Source organism: Danio rerio, chromosome 18 (assembly GCF_052040795.2).
Source record: "Danio rerio strain M-AB ecotype USA chromosome 18, GRCz13ab, whole genome shotgun sequence".
Taxonomy (NCBI): Eukaryota; Metazoa; Chordata; class Actinopteri; order Cypriniformes; family Danionidae; genus Danio; species Danio rerio.
The window spans coordinates 18,368,664-18,389,447 of NC_141038.1; the positions used below are offsets into that span (position 1 = coordinate 18,368,664).

The 20,784-nt window shown below is 36.0% G+C and overlaps 1 protein-coding gene across 2 annotated transcripts in view; it reads right to left on the minus strand.

Annotated features, from left to right (window-relative positions):
- The window catches only part of swap70b (switching B cell complex subunit SWAP70b), a 38,506-nt gene extending 19,065 nt beyond the window's left edge, over positions 1-19,441 (minus strand). The window contains exons 1-5 of one of the 2 annotated variants that reach the window (XM_087292212.1): positions 19,279-19,441; positions 17,865-18,005; positions 9,048-9,221; positions 5,350-5,707; positions 153-384 (exon numbers count right to left, since the gene is read on the minus strand). In XM_087292212.1, coding sequence (XP_087148338.1) covers positions 153-365 — 213 coding nt within the window. In that variant the 5' untranslated portion in view covers positions 366-384; positions 5,350-5,707; positions 9,048-9,221; positions 17,865-18,005; positions 19,279-19,441. 2 annotated transcript variants of the gene reach the window in all.
- Between the last annotated feature and the right edge of the window lie 1,343 nt (positions 19,442-20,784).

A 20,784-nucleotide genomic window follows, 5' to 3' on the forward strand; every position in this document is an offset into this window, starting at 1 on the left:
GTGGAGGAATGCATGAGGTCATCACAACCAGAGGAAAAGGAAGTTAGTCCATCAGAATGATGTCATCATAACAATTGCAGACACGTGTAACAGTACTTCCAGTAAAAGTCAAGCTAATAATGTTAACAATAAAAAAGACAATGAGCTCTTGCCTCAACACAGCAGTTTCCATCTAGTAGTATGTCTCCTTTCTTCTCTGTAAGGTCTTCACTGACATAGTATGAAATTAAGCTGGGCTTCAAGAGGAACCACCGTTCAGTCCAGTTCTTTCTTTTGTGTCCCTTTTTCATCATGTAACCCTTAAAGAAACAGGTCACACGGTGTATTAGTAAAATAAATAAAGTCCAGCTTCTCAAATTATCCATGAGTCATTCTGTGTGACCACTACACGTGCTAAATGGACCAGAAAATCTGGATCCTTCACGCTGACTCATACTTTTTTTTCCCTTCCTTTTCTAACAAAGGCCCTGTTTAAAGCTGAAATTAAGATGCATTTTTGTCATCCTACACCTTTTTGAACATTTCTAAAAACATTGTGAGCCTTAGATCAGATTGCTTTCAAGCTTTTAACACTTGTGTGGTTGAATGTGTTTAAAAATGTATATTTTCTGCCTATTGTTGCAGTTCTGCAAATCTTAAATGGACTAATCAGAAGTGATTTAAATGTCATAACTTTGGTTTGAAGGAAAAAAAAAGGGAAATGGCTTCTACATTTAAAGGTGCAAAAACTAAAGCTGCAGCTCTCATTATTGTTTTCTGTTGACTCATTTATGTTCATAAACTAAAGGAATTGTCTGTGTATTTACAGATACTGGAATAATAATTAAGATATTTTAATAAAATCTCTGAATATCACATTTTTGCATAAAATGCGTGTTTTATTTTAGAATGTGTTCATGTATAACATGGGAATGAGTGTCTTAGTCAGAGTCCCTCGATTGGCCCGTACGATAATGGCCTCTTAATCATCCCCATCCACCGAATTGGCTCTATCACTGTCTCTTCACTCCACCAATAGCTGGTGTGTAGCGAGTACACTGGCGTCGTTGTCCTGTGGCTGCCGTTGCATCATCCAGGTGGATGCTGCACACTGGTGGTGGTGTGGATAGACCCCCCTCATGATTGTGAAGCCATTTGGGTTTATGGCCATACACAATAAATGCGCTAAATAAATATATTGCATTATAAAATAATTAGTGATCTGTAAATAATTTCTTTAAACACACAATAATGTAATAAATGGATTACAATTAATAAAGTAAGGATTTCATTTGTAAAGACATTCAATCAAATTCCTTTCAATGTTATAACTTATTTTTTTAATCAAGTTCAAATGTTAAAAAATAATGTATATAAATGTTAAAACCGGCAGCTAGCTCTCTGCTACTCTCACACGGTTGCCCACTGAAGCCACAAAGGGCTACGTCCGGTCAGTATCTGGATGGGAGACCACATGGGAAAGTTTGGTTGCTTCCTGAAGTGGTGTTAGTGAGGCCAGCACAGAGGTGCTCAACCTGCGGTCTATGTGTGTCCTAACACCCCAGTGCAAATAAATGTATTAGTTTGGAGAAGCTAAGACATGCTATATATTCCAGGGAATTAGTCTCTTGAATGATTGAATGCCATCTTTTCATGGAAGGGAGTTCATACTTGTTCCTAATCAATTTGAAAGGAAAACCCAGGAAAAGGGACAGAGGGTCTAAAACCATGTCCAAACCAAAAATGTTGTTTATTTGAGCTATGATTCTGCGCCAGTAGGCCTGGATCACCTGACAGTCCCATATGCAATGAATATAGTCTCCTACATGTGATTTGCATTTAAGGGTTAACACTTTTTAACCAAGTAATTTATTGTGAGTTCCTAAGACACCATTTACATTTTTGAAAATCATATACATTATTGTCCACATTTAAATTCATTTAACAAATATTTGAATTAGAGTGAGTGTCCTGCATCTTTGCAAAGAAATAATGATTTTATTCATTTTTATACATTTATTATTAATAAATTGGTAACACCAAAACACTCTAACCAATGTAATAAATCCTATGTTAAATGAAGCTATAGCCAGACAGTATCTAAACTTCCGAGTCATCTGACATTGACTTGAACGGTAAAAAGTTAAAAGCACAATGCTCTCTAATCAGTCTTGATTCTAAAACAATCCAAGTTTTCAGTGTAATTCTCCATTGATCAGGGCGGAAACCAAAATGTATGTTAATTCCAGGTGTAAACAGGACCTAACTATGCATTTCATGCCATGTGAGAATTACATTCTGCTCAAGGCACAGTTTCCTATGACTTGCTTAATTCCGTATCTGTTCCTGACTGTGGCTGCACAGCTGGCCTTGGCACCAATCTCTCTCTCATTCATAGTCAAAGCAGAAAACAACACTGATGCCAGTGTGCTTTGTTGACACTGTCCTCAGATCTCCAAAATATACAGACCTCAATACACAGGCAGCTGATATCACCGTGACTGCTGGTCAGTCTACTAAAGGTCACTGTCAGCACTCGCATACTGCATTTGGGCTACATGCTGTAAATAAATTAACATAACAGGTAAGAACTATTTTAAGTAATATGGTTGTGACATGTTTGGCGACAACCAGCAAAACACCGTGATTACATCAAACCAGATTTTCTACATTCATTTACAAAAAGAATTTGTGCATAACTTTGCATTTTAGTTTGCAACAGCAGAATAGATCACTCTTTAAAATATAAAGTATGAGAGTAAACAATGAGACCTAAATGTTGATCCTTTTTAATAAAGAAAAATATGCTTAAATTCTGATCTCCAGTCATTCAAAGATGATTTTTACATAATATTTTTAGTCGGTAATGATGAATTAAATCCATGATAAGATAGAAAACATACAGCACATTTGTGTTTATAATAAATGTTGTTTCTATAAACTTGCTGTTTAAAAAATGCTATAATAAATATGATTTTCTAAAAAAAAAAAACATTAGACAAAATGTTTTCAGCATTATTAATAATAAATGCCACAAAATCAGCATATTAGAATGAATTCTGAAGGATCATGTGAAACTGAGAACTGAAGTAATAATGCTGAAAATCCAGCTTTGGATTTTAAAATATAATTAATTAGTAATAATTGATTTTAAATTATATGTATATTTCACAATCAGTGGTGGAAAGAGTACTGAAAAATCATACTCAAGTATAAGTACCATTACTTGCCTTAATGTTTAGTGCAAGTGGAGTAAAGTCTCTGTTGTAAATATTACTCAAAGTATGAGTAGTAAGTAGACCTTTCAAAAGTACTCTAGAGAAACGAGTAGTGAGTATTACGCTGTAAAAAGCTGATGCGTTTACATCTAATTTATGCTTGTGTGTAAACATACCATTCTGTAGTGTATTTAGTTACTGCCCAGCAGGTACACAACATCAGAAGACGTTAATATTAGGGTAGATTTAGATTACGTAGGGGACTAAAATTCAATGTCTAGCCAGCGTCTAAGGACAATGTCATTTTGACCTCCAATAATGATGTCAAATGACATTTATGTTTGGTTGATTTTAGTTTTGTTGGAAATTGACCAAAACCCAATGTTGAGCCAACGTCTTAAACCAACGTCATATTGACGTCAAATACTGAAATTTATTCATCAGGTATGGCAACCAAAATCCAACGTCTTATAGAAGTCATAATGGTAACATCCACACAACGTTAAGCTATAACACCATTAGACATGGATATTTGGTTGATTTTTGGTTAGATGTTGGACATTAAAGTCGGCCTGATGTTGTATTCTGACGTCAACCCGATATTTATTTCCAAGCAAAATGCAATGTCCCCACGACGTTGTCATGTTGACGTTCTGTGCCTGTTGTGTGTTTAAGGCCATCATACAGTAAACATCCGTCATCTTCTCATCAGTGACATGCATCTTAACAGTCTCTGGGTCAATGAGTATAAAGATTTTGGACATCTTCTTGGACACTTTTAATGCACAGTTTGCTGCAATTATAAATGGCACATGTCTTGAGGAAGTTCATTATGATGCGATTTACCTTATATGTGCGATTTGATTGAACAGGAATCACATGACTGATTTATCTAGTCTAATAATGTAGTGACTGCATGCAGGTTGAAGGAAAGTAGTGGAGTAAAATTATCAATACAGCACAAAAAAGTACTTAAGGGAAAGTTAAAGTACACATTTATAAAACTACCAAGTAAATTACAATTTCTGAGAAAAACTACACAATTACAGTAATTTGAGTATTTGTCATTTGTTACTTTACACCACTGTTCACAATATCACTTTTTTATGCATACCTAAAACAGATTCAGGAAAGGGCATGAAGGGATCATGAGCACAACAATCGATAATACAATAATTAAATGTATATTATGAATTAAGGGTCGAAAATTAAAGCAGAAATTTCTTGTAATCACTAGAATGACACAGCAAAATGATAAAACATAATGATGCAAAACAGCTGTCATAAGCTGTCTTAACATTCACTAAATAATTACATTTACTTTGTAATGAAATGTGGTAGGATGTATGTACTAATCCTCATACAGTATTTAGCCACCAAAATGACAAAATGACAAAATTTTATATACCTATAACATTTTATAGTGAACCAATAACATTTCATATTGTTAGTTCTGGCAACCTTAATTGGTCAAAGCAAAATTCATTCGCTGTGATTTCTTGTAAGGCACATTCAATTCAATTCAATTCAATTCAATTCACCTTTATTTCTATAGCGCTTTTACAATGTAGACTGTGTCAAAGCAGCTTTACATAGAAGATTATAGTGTATCATACATGCCAGAAGACAAAGACATTTATGATAAGCATTTAAAAATATCATTAACTAAGGGATTTGTTCAGTCTGCACAGAATAGCTGTAAATGTGTATGTAATTGTTGTAAATTACCAAACTATGTGTGTACAAAACAAAATTAAAAGTCCCAGAAATTAAAATAAAGTGTTTTAGATGTTAGTATCAGTCTTGTTTGTTTTTAGGATTTCTAAAAGCTAACGCGCTCGAAAAACAGTGACAAAATTCACATTCAGAAGATATAAACCTGATGTAAACAAGCTTGTACTTTGTCTTCTCTGCCCAAATGGAGCAACAGTTTAATTAAAGTCATCAAATCTTGACCAATCAAATGCTCTCTAGTATCTGACATGCCCCGCTCCCTTCCAGATGCTTCACATTTGTTTTTCATCTGATGCACTTGAGCTCAAACACTCTCATTGGCATAGCTATGATAAAACAAAACACTATTGGCTGTTTTTTTTAAAGGGGAGGGGCTACACTACGTCCCACCCTCTCTTCGTGTTTCAGTTGAGATCACATCAAACACAGAATAAGAATGCATACTTCAGAGCACTTCACAGGACCTTTAAGCACTAAAATGTGAACTGACAGCTAAATCTTGCTTTGTTCATGCCCTGTACGGTGCATAATACTAGAGCTCCTCTTACCTGTTTGAGCACATCCAGAATCAGCTCGTGGAACACTTCAGTGATGCCCATGGAGAGAGTCTGGCGGTCCATGCCTTTACTGAAGTGACCCATTCCCACCAGCTCGATCAGCTCCCACACTTTCAGGCACTGGTGCTTGCTGCTCAGCTGGAGCTTGTACTGTTCGAACTTCTCCTCAATCCAGCTGCCGCCCATGGCTTCTGTTAGTTTACGAAGGAAGTACTCTATCTGGGGGAGAGAACGCAGACTTTTATGGTATACCAAATACACATTTTAGTCAAATGCTAGTTATTTATGTTCAATAACACTAGCATAGTAACACATTATATTGTTTAGATGCACTCTAAGCACTCTTGAAGGTTTTTGTACACTTAAAATCAAATAGTTAAGCCTGAGTGTCAATATAAACCCCCAGATTATCTGTTATCTTGCTTCAATTTACCCAGAATTATCCTAAGGAATTATAAGCAGATACTTCGTAACATACAATCTCAATACACATGACCACGCATATATTTCATATCGGAACAATATAAACACCCCAAAACATGTCTTATTTGTTTATTTATTTATTTATTTGTTTGTTTGTTTGAAAATTTTAACACTTGATTTTTATGAATGTAAAATGTTCTATTGTAAAATGAAAAGTTTTCAATAAAATTAAAGTAATAAAAAATACCTACATATTTCATATCACAATTTGACATCTTCAATTTCAAATAGCAAAACACCTGATTATTTATAATGCACATTGACTGTTCAAAGTGGCACACAATTACTGTTAACAGTATTGTTTCACAATGCACATGTATGGCAACACAAACATTGCAAAACTCTGGAGCATTTCATAATCCCATGTAAACGCAGTGCTAACTCCATTACTAAATTTCAAGTGTGAAACAGTGGTTAAACATGGCATTTTGAACAATACTGACCTCAGGTTAAGCAGGTTAAACTACATAAAATCTCTGAAGGACTGTATTGATTTCATTATAGTTCCCTCTTGAATATGCACCAGCAGAAATATCAGTGACATGTATCAGCAAGCTGGCAACTTCCTTTTTAAGACACCTTTTTCTCATTCACAATCAAATCAGAATGAGAGAACTTTGTAGTTGTATATAAAACAGAAGTAGAGTAGAATAAAAATAATCCGGTTTCATGAGAATATTACAGATGACTGGAAATAGGAACTACAGTATCAATCATGAAAGGAGGTTTTTAAAAGACTGTTCTTGTTTTTACTGTGTTCACAAGAATACATGTAAATATTGGGAAACATCTTTTTATGTTTAACATAAACCATGATTAAATCTCTGTTTTTATTTCAGTTTTTCTAGCAACCTTGTCTATGAAATGCTGTAGAATGATTATTATATGAATAATTGTTTAGTGTTATGTTAGACGTTGTTTACATTAATTAAGTCCAATTACACTATTCCTTCACAAGCTTAGTTCAGCACGACTATAATTCCTGGCTGCGTCTGGAACCTTTGTCCCTATAGCAAGAGGGCGTTTTTCACTGGTGACTGTCACATCAAGTAAATCTGTGCTGCCCATAAAGAAAAAAATTGTAGACAGTGAGTGAAAACAAACTCAATTGAGAGTGTTAAAAACACACTCAAGTTCAAAGTTTAAGAAAGTTACTTTTTTTTTGTCAGCTGTTTTTGTTTTATATGCTGCTAAAAAAACACCACAGACGATGAGTCAAGTATAGCTTCACCATTGCTCAAAGTAAAAAAAAAACTCTTGCTTTATGATCTTAGTTTTGACAAATAAGAAAATGGTTACCGTTCTTCCTGTATTGAAAACATAACAAACTGTAACACTACTGTCAATCTGTACAATCTTATCAAACTGAGAATTACAAATGTTGGCACCAACATACACACACCGGCCACTTTATTGGGTACACCAGTAGTACCGAGGAGTTGGATTCCCTTTTGCCTTCAGAACTGCCTAAATCCTTTATGGCATAGATTCATAGAGATTTTGTCCATATTGAAATGATAGCATCATGCAGTTGCCGCGGATTTGTCGGCTGCACATCCATGATGCTTATCACCAGTTCAACCACATCCCAAAGGGGCATAATTGGATTGACATCTGGTGAATGTGGAGGCCATTTGAGTACAGTGAACTCATTGTCATGTTCAAGAAACCAGTTATGACATGCTACTTTATCCTGCTGGAAGTAGACATCAGAAGATGGGTACACTGGTCCTAAAAAGATGGACATGGTCAGCAACAATACTCAGGTAGGCTGTGGCGTTGACACAATGCTCAATTGGTAATAATGGGCCCAAAGAGAGCCAAGAAAATATTTCCCACACCATTACACCACCAGCAGCAGCCTGAAACTTTGATACAAGACAGGATAGATCCATGTTTTCATGTTGTTGATGCCAAATTCTAACGCTATCATCTGAAATTCACAGCCGAAATCGAGACTTACCAGACAAGGCAACGTTTTTACAATTCTCCAATTTTCTACATGTCTAAATGCATTAAGTCGCTGCCATGTGATTGGCCGTTAACGAGCAGTTGGACAGGTGTACCTTATAAAGTGGCCGGTGAGTGTAGGATATTTGGTAACACTGGACATGTAATCTATTGTAATTAATCTAGTATTAGAACATTTTCTGTCTTAGAAATGAACATTTGACAGTAGCTAAAGTTTTAATAAGGAACAATGTATTTAAAAGTTAAGTCAGTTGGCTCTAACTTTAACAACATTATACAAATGGTTTCTAATTGTTGAAGTTGTATACATTTGCAAGGATATTTCTAATATTTTTGCTTGAAAATAGAATAGGATCAGAAGTCTGATGATTTTTTGCATTACATTAATAAGTATTATCCTGTTTACTTGTTTGTATAATTTCCATAATTTCCTACAGTATAGCTGAGATTGCATTTGTATATGCTGATGTATTAAAATAACCGACAATAATTAATAATAATAATAAATAGGACATGAACTACATATCACTTTAAGTTTATATAACTATTGGAACTTTATCCTATTCAGTCTCTTGTATGTTAAATCTACTTGAAAACACAATCAATATTTTGCAAACTGCATTTTGGTTGCCAGTGTTGCAAACTATTTTGTATTATCCTCGATTTTTAGACAATTTGTTTTCTTCACCCAGCAAACATTTCTACCAAAATGTCTGGTTCCTTTATGTACCATTCATTCATTCATTAATTCATTCATTTTCCTTTTAATACCTTATTTATAAGAGGTCGCCACAGCGGAATGAACCACAAACTATTCTGGCATATGTTTTATGCTGCGGATGCCCTTCCAGCCACATCCCAGTACTGGGAAATACACATACACTCTCACATACACTACACTAGAGCCAATTTTGTTAACCCAATTCCCCTATAGTGCATGTCTTTGGACTGTGGGGGAAACCGGAGCAGCTGGAGCAAACCCACATGAATATGGGGAGAACATGCAAACTCCACTGAGAAATACCAACTGGCCCAGCCAGGACTGGAACCAGCAGCAATCTGGAAGTGCCGCCTTATGTACCTTTAATACAGTTATCCATCTCACCTCCTCTGAGACCATGACCAGTGGATATTTATCCTCAGACAGGAAGTTGAAAATACACCAGATCTTAAAGGCATCGTCATCTGAGATAAGCAGGTGGTTTCTGTTGAGGTTTTTTCTGGCACACAGAGTCCAGCACATCCTGTTAAAGTCAATCCGGTCAAAGTTGTCCTGAACCTGCAGGAAAAAAAACAACAATTCATACACAATCATGAGACCTTATGGATTGGAGAAATGCTAAATACTGGATAAAGGCCAAAGAACAACTGTGTAAAACAAAGTGTTAGATAGGTGCGACTCTAATTAGATTTGATGTAAAGATCAGAATGAATAAAATGTCCTGAATCAGGTTTACAAGTGCAAAGAAGGCCCAAAACCTATTCAAGGCACACACAACACTGCAAATAAGACAAGTTTTTCCCTCAGTACTTAACTAGAGTTCCCATGGATACTTTTGGAGTGCTCTGGGCACAGTTTGCATCCAGTGCCCATCTGACTAGTGCTGAACATTCTGTTGGGAAAACTGCAAACATTTAAGCAAAGCAAACTTTAACCTGATTAAACACAAACTTAATTATGTCTTTAAACATTAAGGATAAATTCTACTTAGGTAGTACTAAATGTGTGTTGTGCTCTGCAAGTCTGAAAGAGTTCCAAACTTTTTGCCTAAGTAATAAAAATTTCATCTTGGGCAGCAAACTACTACAGCTGTCAGAAATGTTAAATCTTCAAATATTTAAATAACAATATTATTGGTTCGCTTGTTATATTGCACATTAAAGGAACTCTCCAGTTTTTTTTTTGAAAATAGGCTCATTTTAAAACTCCCCTAGAGTTAAACAGTAGCTTCTAGCATTTTTGAATTCATTCAGCTAATCTCTGAATCTAGCGGTTAGCACTTTTAGCTTAGCTTAGCTTAGCTTAGCACTGAATTAGAATAGACCATTAGCATCTCGCTCAAAAACTTATTTTTTTGTATATAAAGCTTGACTCTTCTGTAATTACATCATACCTGTCAACATTGGGAAGCAAAAATACGGGATGGCAACAAAATCTCCCAAAATGTCTGCGCCAATAGCCTAGTGGTTAAGTGCACTGACATATAGCACCATGGTGCTCACGGTGACCTGAGTTCGATTCCCGGCTCAAGGTCCTTTGCCGATCCTTCCCCTCTCTCTGCTCCAAACTATTTCCTGTCAATTCTCTGCACTATTCTATCCATTAAAAGTTAAAAACTCCTAAAAAATAATGATTAAAAAAATCTCCCAAAATTACCCCAAACTCCCCAATCTGTTAATTTAGAGCAGTTTAATTGTACATAAGCCTAGTTAAATCCATGACAAATATGGGGAGGAAATTAGCCTCAAGTGATGGAATACAATTTATTTAAAAATAAAATAAAAGGTTTAGCCTATTACAATTAATGGCCTATACAAAAATTAAAAAGAATGACAAAGGTAAAAATTACAAAGGTGTCACTTTAGGAATGCATAGATCTATAATAAACCCATTTGATTACTTTCGTAACTATATGCTAATTTAAAACAAAATTATTTGTATTTAAAATAAAACATGTCATGACGGACATGTTTACATATTATTAAGTGTATTAGTCTGTTTAAAAACACACCCAAATCCAAAAGTGCCCCCTTTCGCTCCTCTTCTGTGAACATTGTCTTTATACAGAGAGCATCGATCAGTCAGCACAGATACATAAATTGACTGATTCTAAATAACAAAAATAATATCATGCTTTTATCACCAGCAGGGTGATTACTGTACTGGAATCCTCAGCCCTCCCAAAAAGACAGTCAAAAAGACAGACAATTGCAGCTTATCCAGAATGTTGCTGCCAGGATTCTGACCAGAACCAGACAATTAGAGCACATCACGCCTGTTCTCAGGTCTTTACGCTGGCTCCCAGTTATATTCAGAATAGTAAAGGTATTATTACTTGTCTATAAATCACTAAATGGCCTAGGACCTCAATACATTACAGATATGCTCACTGAATACAAACCTAACAGATCACTCAGATCTTTAGGATCATATAACTAAACCAAGAAATTCCAATGGTTTAGTCAAAGCAGGGTGAATCGGCCTTCAGCTACTACACACCCCGATGCGGGAATCAGCTTCCAGAAATGATTAGATTTTCTCCAACATTAGGCACATTCACATCAAGACTTGAAAAACATCTGTTTAGCTGTGCTTTTACTGAATGAGCACTGTGCTGCATCTGACAGATCACACTATTATGTTTTTCTTTTCTATTTTATTCTTTTATAACCTGTTTTAACACATTTGAATCTGTTTTTATTTCTTTTAATAATTTTAATTAAAATGATTTACGTTTATGTAAAGCGCTTTGAATTACTTTTGTGTATGAAATGGGCTATATATAAATAAACTTGCCTTGATTCAGAGAGGTTGCATAGGAAGGGCAAAGATTAATGGAAATGAAATGAATGCTGCCATTTTTATATTCAAGCCAAAAAAAAAAGTGAAAGCATAATTCTCTTGAAAAGCTTTTGCAATTATATCACATTTAAGATCGGCTAAGTACAGGAAAATACTTAAAAGGGATGATAGCAGGATGGAATAGTAAAATATGGGAGAATCCTGGCAAAAACGGGAGGGTTGACGGGTATGTAATTACAGGTACATGACATAAAAATAAATCTTTGACTAGGAATAAGAATAAAAACTATACTCTAATTCCAGTGTAATGATCAAGGAAATTTGTTGCCGTACCATGTCTGCAGCAGGCGCAATGAAATTACGAAATGCTGTTACCTAGCTGGGGACTATTTTCAGGTGCTGCGTAATATCACTGCACCTGCTGCAGCTATAATACGACAACAGATATCTTTGAACGTTACACTAAAATGACAGTATAGCTCAAAGCCATAACAATCAACAAAATAGCAACTATTCTGTCAGGCTATGTAACAACAGAATAGTCAAGCTTTAAATATAGGAAAAGGATCAAAACTTTTTTTTAATCTATGAGCAAGCTGATAATGATCTAATCCAGTTCAAAAAAATGGTAAAACTCAAATGTTAAACTCTTGGTGACTTTTACAATAAGCCTATTTCAAAAACAAATGGAGTATCCCATCAAAACCAAACTCACAAACAGTCACCAAATTGCCCAAATGACCCGTCATAGCCCTGCACTATTTATAGACTGTCTGGTGGAGTAATGTTTTCAACAAAAGCGACCAGACAACTCCCAAGAAACACTGCGTCACTGTAATCCACACGCTCGGTTGCAGAGGCGTAAGTATGTTTGTTTTGAAATAGCAGCTCCTCTTTGCGAGTATATGTGCCAGATTTCATCCCTCGCTCACACACGCACCTCCCATCGCGCTCGGCTTTCTCCGGGAGACTCACAATAGGGGCCTTGTGGAGACCTGAGTGGCCAGTGGAGCCTCTGTTCTTCTCCAGATGAAGCTGTTCATTTGTATTCAGTGGAGCTCGAGCTTCATCACATTCATAAATAGACTTTATCGCGCAATTGAATAACTGCTTCATGGTTTCTCTGACTGTGAAGGGTCGTGAGGGCAAGAAAGGACTTAGGTGTTATGGAAGAGATGAGCAAGAATACATGCAATCAACTCTTTGAGGGAAATTGTCCAATATTAGAGGACCAAATGTTGAATATTAAAATATGGAATGACCTTCAAGTAATGACACAAACTAAATATACAGTTGAAGTCAGAATTATTAGCCCCCCTGAATTATTAGCCCCTGTTTATTTTTTCCCCCAATTTCTGTTTAACAGAGAAGATTTTTTTCAACACATTTCTAAACATAATAACTAATAACTGATTTATTTTAGCTTTGCCATGAAGACAGTAAATAATATTTTACTAGATATTTTTCAAGACACTTCTATACAGCCCAAGTAACATTTTAAGGCTTAACTACATTATTTAGGTTAACTAGGCAGGTTATGGTAATTAGGCAAGTTATTGTATACCGATGGTTTGTTTGCGGACAATCGATAAAATATATAGCTTAAAAGGGCTAATAATTTGTCCTTAAAATGGCGTTTAAAAAATTAAAACCTGATTTTATTCTAGCCAAATAAAACAAATAGGACTTTCTCCAGAAGAAAAAAATATTATCAGAAATATTGTGAAAATTTCCTTGCTCTGTTAGGCATCATTTAGGAAATATTTAAAAAAAAGAACAAAAATCAAAGGGGGGCTAATAATTCTGACCTTAACTGTAGTTAGAAGTCAACCAAAGGATTAATTTGAGTTCTAAGTATTTTATTATGCAAGAAGAAACCTAGAGTAATAGAAATACAGTAAATTACTTATGTAGGATCTCAGTTTCCTTGAATGGTGGTCATTTACTTTTCAGTGTTTAGTATTTAGCACATTTAACCAAAGAATGCCAAGAAGTCACTGTGACACTACATTCTGTACATTGCTAGATATTTATAAATCTACAGGAAGTTCTAGAAGTCTGCTATTCACCAGGACTTCATTTACTTGATACATTAAAATAGTAATTGTATATTCTTAAATTAATTATGCCTACAAAAGTATGTGTTCTTGTACATGTGTTAACTTGTCTTCCTTTTTTCCCCAATTTCTGTTTAACAGAGAAGATTTTTTCAACACATTTCTAAACATAATAACTAATAACTGATTTATTTTAGCTTTGCCATGATGACAGTAAATAATATTTTACTAGATATTTTTCTAGACACTTCTATACAGCCCTAAGTAACATTTTAAGGCTTAACTACATTATTTAGGTTAACTAGGCAGGTTATGGTAATTAGGCAAGTTATTGTATACCGATAAACAAACTGATAGATTCCTATAGAATTTTGGCCACACTGTAAAAAATTATTGCTGCCTTAATTTTTTTCATTGAATCAAATTAACTTTAGTAGTTTTAGATCAACTTAGATCATTCATTTATTCATTTTCTTCTCGGCTTAGTCCCTTTATTAATCTGGGGTCGCCACAGCGGAATGAACCACCAACTTATCCAGCACGTTTTTTAGCAGCGGATGCCCTTCCAGCCGCAACCTATCTCTGGGAAACATCCACAAACACTCATTCACACTCACTCATACACTACGGACAATTTAGCCTACCCAATTCACCTGTACCGCATGTCTTTGTACTGTGGGGGAAACCGGAGCACTCAGAGGAAATCCACGCGAACGCAGGGAGAACATGCAAACTCCACACAGAAACGCCAACTGAGCCGAGGATTGAACCAGCGACCCAGTGACCTTCTTGCTGTGAGGCGACAGCACTACCTACTGCCCCACTGCTTCGCCTAACTTAGATCAAAGTGACAAAAAATATTTAGTAAAAATATAAGTATAATATTCTGAAACCTATAATAAACTTTTTAAAATAAGTTATTGTAACAAAAATATTTGTTGTCGTGACATTTGTTATCAATTTACAGAGTGTTATCCCAATTTCACCTGCATTACTGAATCACTGATGGCTCGCTAAAGTGCACAAGACAATTAGGTGTTCTTTAAGTGCATCCAATCTTCAAAATATTTGAGCAAAGAAATCATTTAATATTAAAAAACATCCTTATACAGCCTTAAACCTCGGTCAGACCACATGCATTTGTCATGATTTCGGCACGTTTTCCTTGACACAGGGTGCCATAGGGATTCGTAAACGTCAAATGGGCATCATGACACAAGATTCAATGTTTTCTTCTCATGTAATGTGGCATAGTTCACGACACCATCACAGAATGTTTAGCACGTTTTATATTTTCTTCGTTCTTCATGGCAAGTTCCATCAGGTGGGTGACACTGGCCAATAGGAGCACAGAATTTCTCAGTTATATCCGTGGGTAGTGCCATCAATACACAGGTCAGGTAATCAAAAAAAGGCTGCATATTTACTTATGGTTGGGTGCATAAGATCAACCATTAGTTTTTTTCTTCTTTCTTTCTTTTGAGTTTTTCTTTCTGCAAACTTTTACTACTATCTCTAAAATATTAAGGCATATTAAGCAATTTTATCTGACACACTGGCACAAATTTCCATTCTTACGAGTTTCTGACTTCTCTCATCCTTCCAACCAACATGTTCATTGTTGGTAATGCACTGTAAAAGCCTATCCTGCTTATTTCAATTACTTGATTAAACTAATTAAATTAAAACTGTTAAATTGCCACATTGTTAAAAAAAATCTGAAATTTTGTTTCATTTTTTTGGCCAGGTTATGATTTACACTTCAACTGGTAAAATGATTTTGGGTAGTTGTGAGTTATTATTGTACATGTAAACACACTGTGTCAGTGTCACACGTTTAATAAATTCTAATGCAATGCTCAAGAAACATTTATTACTTTAATTATTTGGAAATATTTGTGTTGATTGTTCATTTTTTATATTATGAAAAATGTTATACATTTCTATCACTGTTATTTTCATGATAAAGAAAGCTCTTAATAACAGAAACTTTCCTTAAAGTTTTTAGTTTTGCTTCATTGCTAAATGATTGTGTCCATCTTTAGTAATTAATCTACTGACTTTTATTTAACCATCGCCTTATAAAAAGCACACATTACCTGACAAAAGTCTTGTCATCGATCCAAGTTTTAGGAACAACAAATAATAAGTATTATATGTATGACTCCCATGAGCTTCAATTACTTAAAAAACTTATCAATAAAGTAATCTGAAATGAAAAAGAAAGCGTTCCTGCGGGACTCCCAGAGTTCATCAAGATTTTCAGATTCATCTTCAGTGCTTCCTTCATCTTACGCCAGACATGATCCATAATGTTCATGTATGGTGACTGGTCTGGCCAATCCTGGAGCATCTTAATCTTCCTTGCTTTCAGGACCTTTGATGTGGAGGCTGAAGTATGAGAAGGAGCGCTATCCTGCTGAAGAACTTGCCCTCACCTGTGGTTTGTAATGTAATGGGCAGCACAAATGTCTTGATGCCTCGGGCTGTTGATGTTGCCATCCACTCTGCAGATCTTTCGCACGCCCCCATACTGAATGTAACCCCAAACCATGATTTTCCTTCACCAAACTTGACTGATTTCTATGAGAATCATGGGTTTATGCGGGTTCCAATAAGTCTTCTGCAGTGTTTGTGATGATTGGCATGCAGTTCAACACATGATTCGTCGGAAATATCTACCTTCTGCCACTTTTCCAAAAGGAGTCAAGTTATTATTAGTTGTGCTTACTGGGATCGAAGACAAGACACTTGTCAGGTAGTGTAGCATGAGAAACAACATTTTGAACATAACATGTTTCTAGCAGAGCATAACCACAAAACATATTTAGAAAATTCGGTCACACCACACTAGGCACTTTTGACAAGAGTCACTGTTTTGGTCTGGTGTTTGTGAAGTGGGTCTGTGCTCTTTTGTTCCTCAAGTGACATCAGAGCGCTTTATAGACAATGCATTCCTGGAATCAAGAGAGCTGAAAGGGTGAGAAATGTGTAGGGGCATAATTTTTCACAAATTGGCACAATCAAGTCATCCAACTATGAGAAACAAGATGTGAAACTATGCTGCTTGTGTACGTTCTCATCCAGTGGGCAAATGGTGTTTGTGTGTGTAAATGTCTGAGTGTAACGCTATAAAAAGTAAAGCACTGTAACTTGTTTTCTCCCACTGACCACAAGTTAAATTGCTTGGCTGGAAGTCAAAATGGCAGGCAAAGAAAAGGGAAAGGCGGGTCTCCCTGCAGCAGGGTGGAGTGAGTGTTTGGTCAGTCACACAGCTGCACGATTAGAGGTAAAAGTGTGACCAGAGAAAGCTGACAATATGTGGCTAGTCATGCGAATACCCCAAACACAAAACCTCAGACAAGCAGAAAATAGGCAAAGGGTATAATCACACTTTCCGTTGTCAGAATTTTAGGCATTAAACTTCAACGTTGCCTACTATACCTTTCAACAAGCAAACAAATGAGTCTTAAAAGCCAGAAGTAAACTGCGCTGTGGTGCATTGTGAAATCTCTTCCCTCCTTCTGTTTCCTTTTGCACAAGAAAATGAGAAATTACAAAGAAAGCAGTTCTTCCAAATACTTTCAACACTAATCCTCATGCTCGGAAGAGTTTCATTATCTAACATTTACTTTAGATCTAAACGCACCAGTTGTTTTAGTCAAATTAGGGTTAGTGCACCATGACCACTTTTTCATACGAAAATTCTTAACATGTATTTTAAAAAAATCTATATTTATATTATAGTGTGTGGATCAACAATATTATGAAAGGAAAATGCATAAAAGAATTACAATAATTATGTGCATGGATCAACATGCACTGTTTATATTAAGAATGGCCTTCAAATGATTATTTCACTATGTAAGTAGACAGACAAACTATTCAAAAGGTACAAATGTGGGGAAATTCACGTTCATTCATTTTCTTTTTGGGTTAGTCCCTTTATTATTCTGGGGTCGCCACAGTGAAATGAACCAGCAACTTATTTAGCATATGTTTTACGCAACAGATGCCTTTCCAGCTGCATCCCAGTACTGGGAAACATCCATACACTATCATTCACAAACGTACACTATGGACAATTTAATTTACCCAATTCAACTAAAGCGAATGTCTTTGGACCTGTGGGGGGAACCAGAGCACCTGAAGGAAACTGACTGCCAACTGACCCAGCCGAGGCTCGAACCAGTGACCTTCTTGCTGTGAGGTGACAGCGCTATCCACTGTGTTAACGCGCCGACCGAAATCCAATTGTTTTTATCCCAAAATTTGTTTTTACACAGGGAACACTTGCAAACTTCAAACCTCAGCATATTTTCACAATAACAAAGCTGCTCACCTTGTCCAGAATGAACCTGTTCAGGTAGGGCATGTACCCCTGATTGGAAACCGGACCTTCATCATCGTCTCTAAAGTGTTCCTCTAGAGCTACAGGATCATGAGGGATCTTCATCACTGTGCACAGGTTATGGGAAAGCACCTGAAAGACAGTAATAGAGCAATTCCAGCGTTATAAATGCGACATTTGCAGTAAATCTCAAAACACAAATGCACAGAGGAAGTATATGTTAACATTATATTAAAACATCTGTTTATATTTTCCAAAACAACCAACCACAGAGTTGTGGAAGTATAAAAATATCAATCTGTAAACATTTTTTGTTCTTTAAATGAGGAAAATAAACAAGCGTTATGGATGTGACCAAAAACGTCTGCAAGTTTACAGTATACAACATTGTAGAAATTCTGTGAATTAAACTGCACAACCCAAAATAAATGATGCTAATCAAAAAGATAAGAGTCGGCTTAGTATAGAACAAAAATGACTGATTTAATTTTATTTGACATTTTTGCATGAGGAAAAAAGCTTGGGTATGGACATAACGGATATGAAATCGCCACTTGTGTGACTTTGGTAAATCATATATAATTGTTTGAGAACACTGACTGAGACATTTTTGAGTATTTTTATAGTCCTGTAAAATACAAGCCTACACAAAAAAAACTTTGCTATTTTGGTAAAAACGTAACTGTTTTCATGGCGAGGTTGACATTTGCATTGCTCAATGTTCAATAATTATTCACCAAAAAAGTGCTTTTAAAGTTAGAAATATTAATTATGTTTAAAAATTATTTATTTAGTGAAGACATAATAATTTAGAAAAGCATGCATCTAGACATTACATATTATACAAATTTTAATACAATGGTTATACAGCTATGGAAAAATACTGCATACAATTAGTTGAATGCAACTAACTTAACAAGTCATTTCAACTTACTTTATATTAAACTGATTTAAAACATACAGTAAAACCTATCATAAATAAAGTGTAAACGTTTAACTTTAGCAAAAGAAGCAGCAAAACAAACGTCTATTTCATTGACACAATGGCAGAAAGAGTCTGAAACAAGGTCAAAGTTTAGGGAAGGGGTTGGAACGTAACTAAATGTGTTAATATTTAGACTGCCGTTAGACATTTAATTCTTCATCATTAACAGCACCTAAGCTTGAATACGAAAAGCAGCCTTCTCTATCCCAGAAATAAAGTAACGTTAAGTTTGTACGCTTCGAAACAAATTTTCTAAAGAGTTTGACTAAGTTGTACATTTACAGTTAGTGTGAGGCTATATATGATTCACGAGTCCTTAAACTGAAAGAATTGTCTTCAGTGAAGCGTTAAAAACAACGTTTACACTCCAGTGCACAAACTCAAAGAAAACACGATTAATTCAAGAGCAAAACGACAAACCTTCAGCTGAGATTTTGACACTTTCCCACTTTTATCCACATCCAGGGCTGTGAAGGCATGCCAGATTGCCTTGAGAAGCTCGTCCCTTAGTCCCATTTTCAGAGGTAGTTTCTCCGTCTGCTGACTGGCGTCGCACTTGATGTGGACTGTTTTCTCATGAGATTTTACAATAGACTCGTCACATGACCTTAGCAGAACTACAACCACTGAACCCGCGGCTCGAGCACCACTCAGCGATGAGCGCGCGCCGCTGAAGGAATGCACCACAGCAGTGAGCATTATTCACACTGAATTTGCCACTTTCTTTTGTTTCGTTTAACACATCTACATCCTTTCACATCCAAAGACTGTGGTATGATGTTATTTTAAATGATGATTATTAGTTGGTAATAAGCGGACAAACGTGTACCAACAAAATGTTTCTCACACCATTACACCAGAGTCCAAATTTATTGAGTCAACTGACTGGAGTTGAATAGTTGTGTTCATCTGCTTCAAGGTGTGTGTACACAGACATGCTTTGTTATGATTACGAACCAGGCATTAAGGCATATTTCCTACAGAACCACTTCATTGTTTTCCTCATATTCAGGTGACACGATGGCTCAGTCCTGTCACCTCACCGCAAGGTTGTTAGTTTGAGTCCCAGCTGGGCCAGTTGGTATTTCTGAGTGGAGTTTGCATGTTCTCCCTATGTTCACTTGGGTTTTCCCCACAGTCCAAAGACATGAGCTATAGGTGAATTGTATAAACGAAAATTGGCCGTAGTGTGCATGTGTATGGACGTTTCCATTACTGGGTTGCACCTGGAGGGTCATCCGCTGTGTAAATCGTATGCTGGCTCATTCCGCTGTGGGAACTCCTGATGAATTAAGGGACCAATTCAAAGGAAAAATGAATGAATGAACATAATATCGCTTTACTGACCATTTTTTGTAAATCCTAGAAATGATTGTGCTGGAACATGTAATGTGTAGTTATATAGCGTATTTATGGTGTATGGCATACACCCAAAGCGCTTCACAATCATGAGGAGGCTCTCTTCACACCACCACCAGTGTGCAGCATCACCACACACCAGCTATAGGTGAAGTGGAGAAGGAGATAGAGCCAATTCAGTGAATGGGTATGATTGGGAGGCCATGATGATTAAGGGCCAAGAGAAAATAAGTGCCATAAGATTTTTATAATGACCACAGTCAGGACCTGTTTAATGCCTCATCCAAATGACGAAAAACAAAGTAGATCAGCAGTGTCTGAAATACCCACTTGTCTGGCACCAACTATTGCCCGTCCCAACTTCCAAGTTGCTTAAATCATCCTTCTTCCAGTCTAATACAACTGTTGAACTTCAGTTAAGTTCTTTTGACTACATACTTGCTACTAAGTAACTGGTTGATCAAATATTTGCTTTAAAAGGCAGTTTAAATGGCTTACTCTTATTCCAAACAATTAAGAAAACACAACTTGTAGATTCAAGTGAATAAGCAATAAAAGACAGTCAAG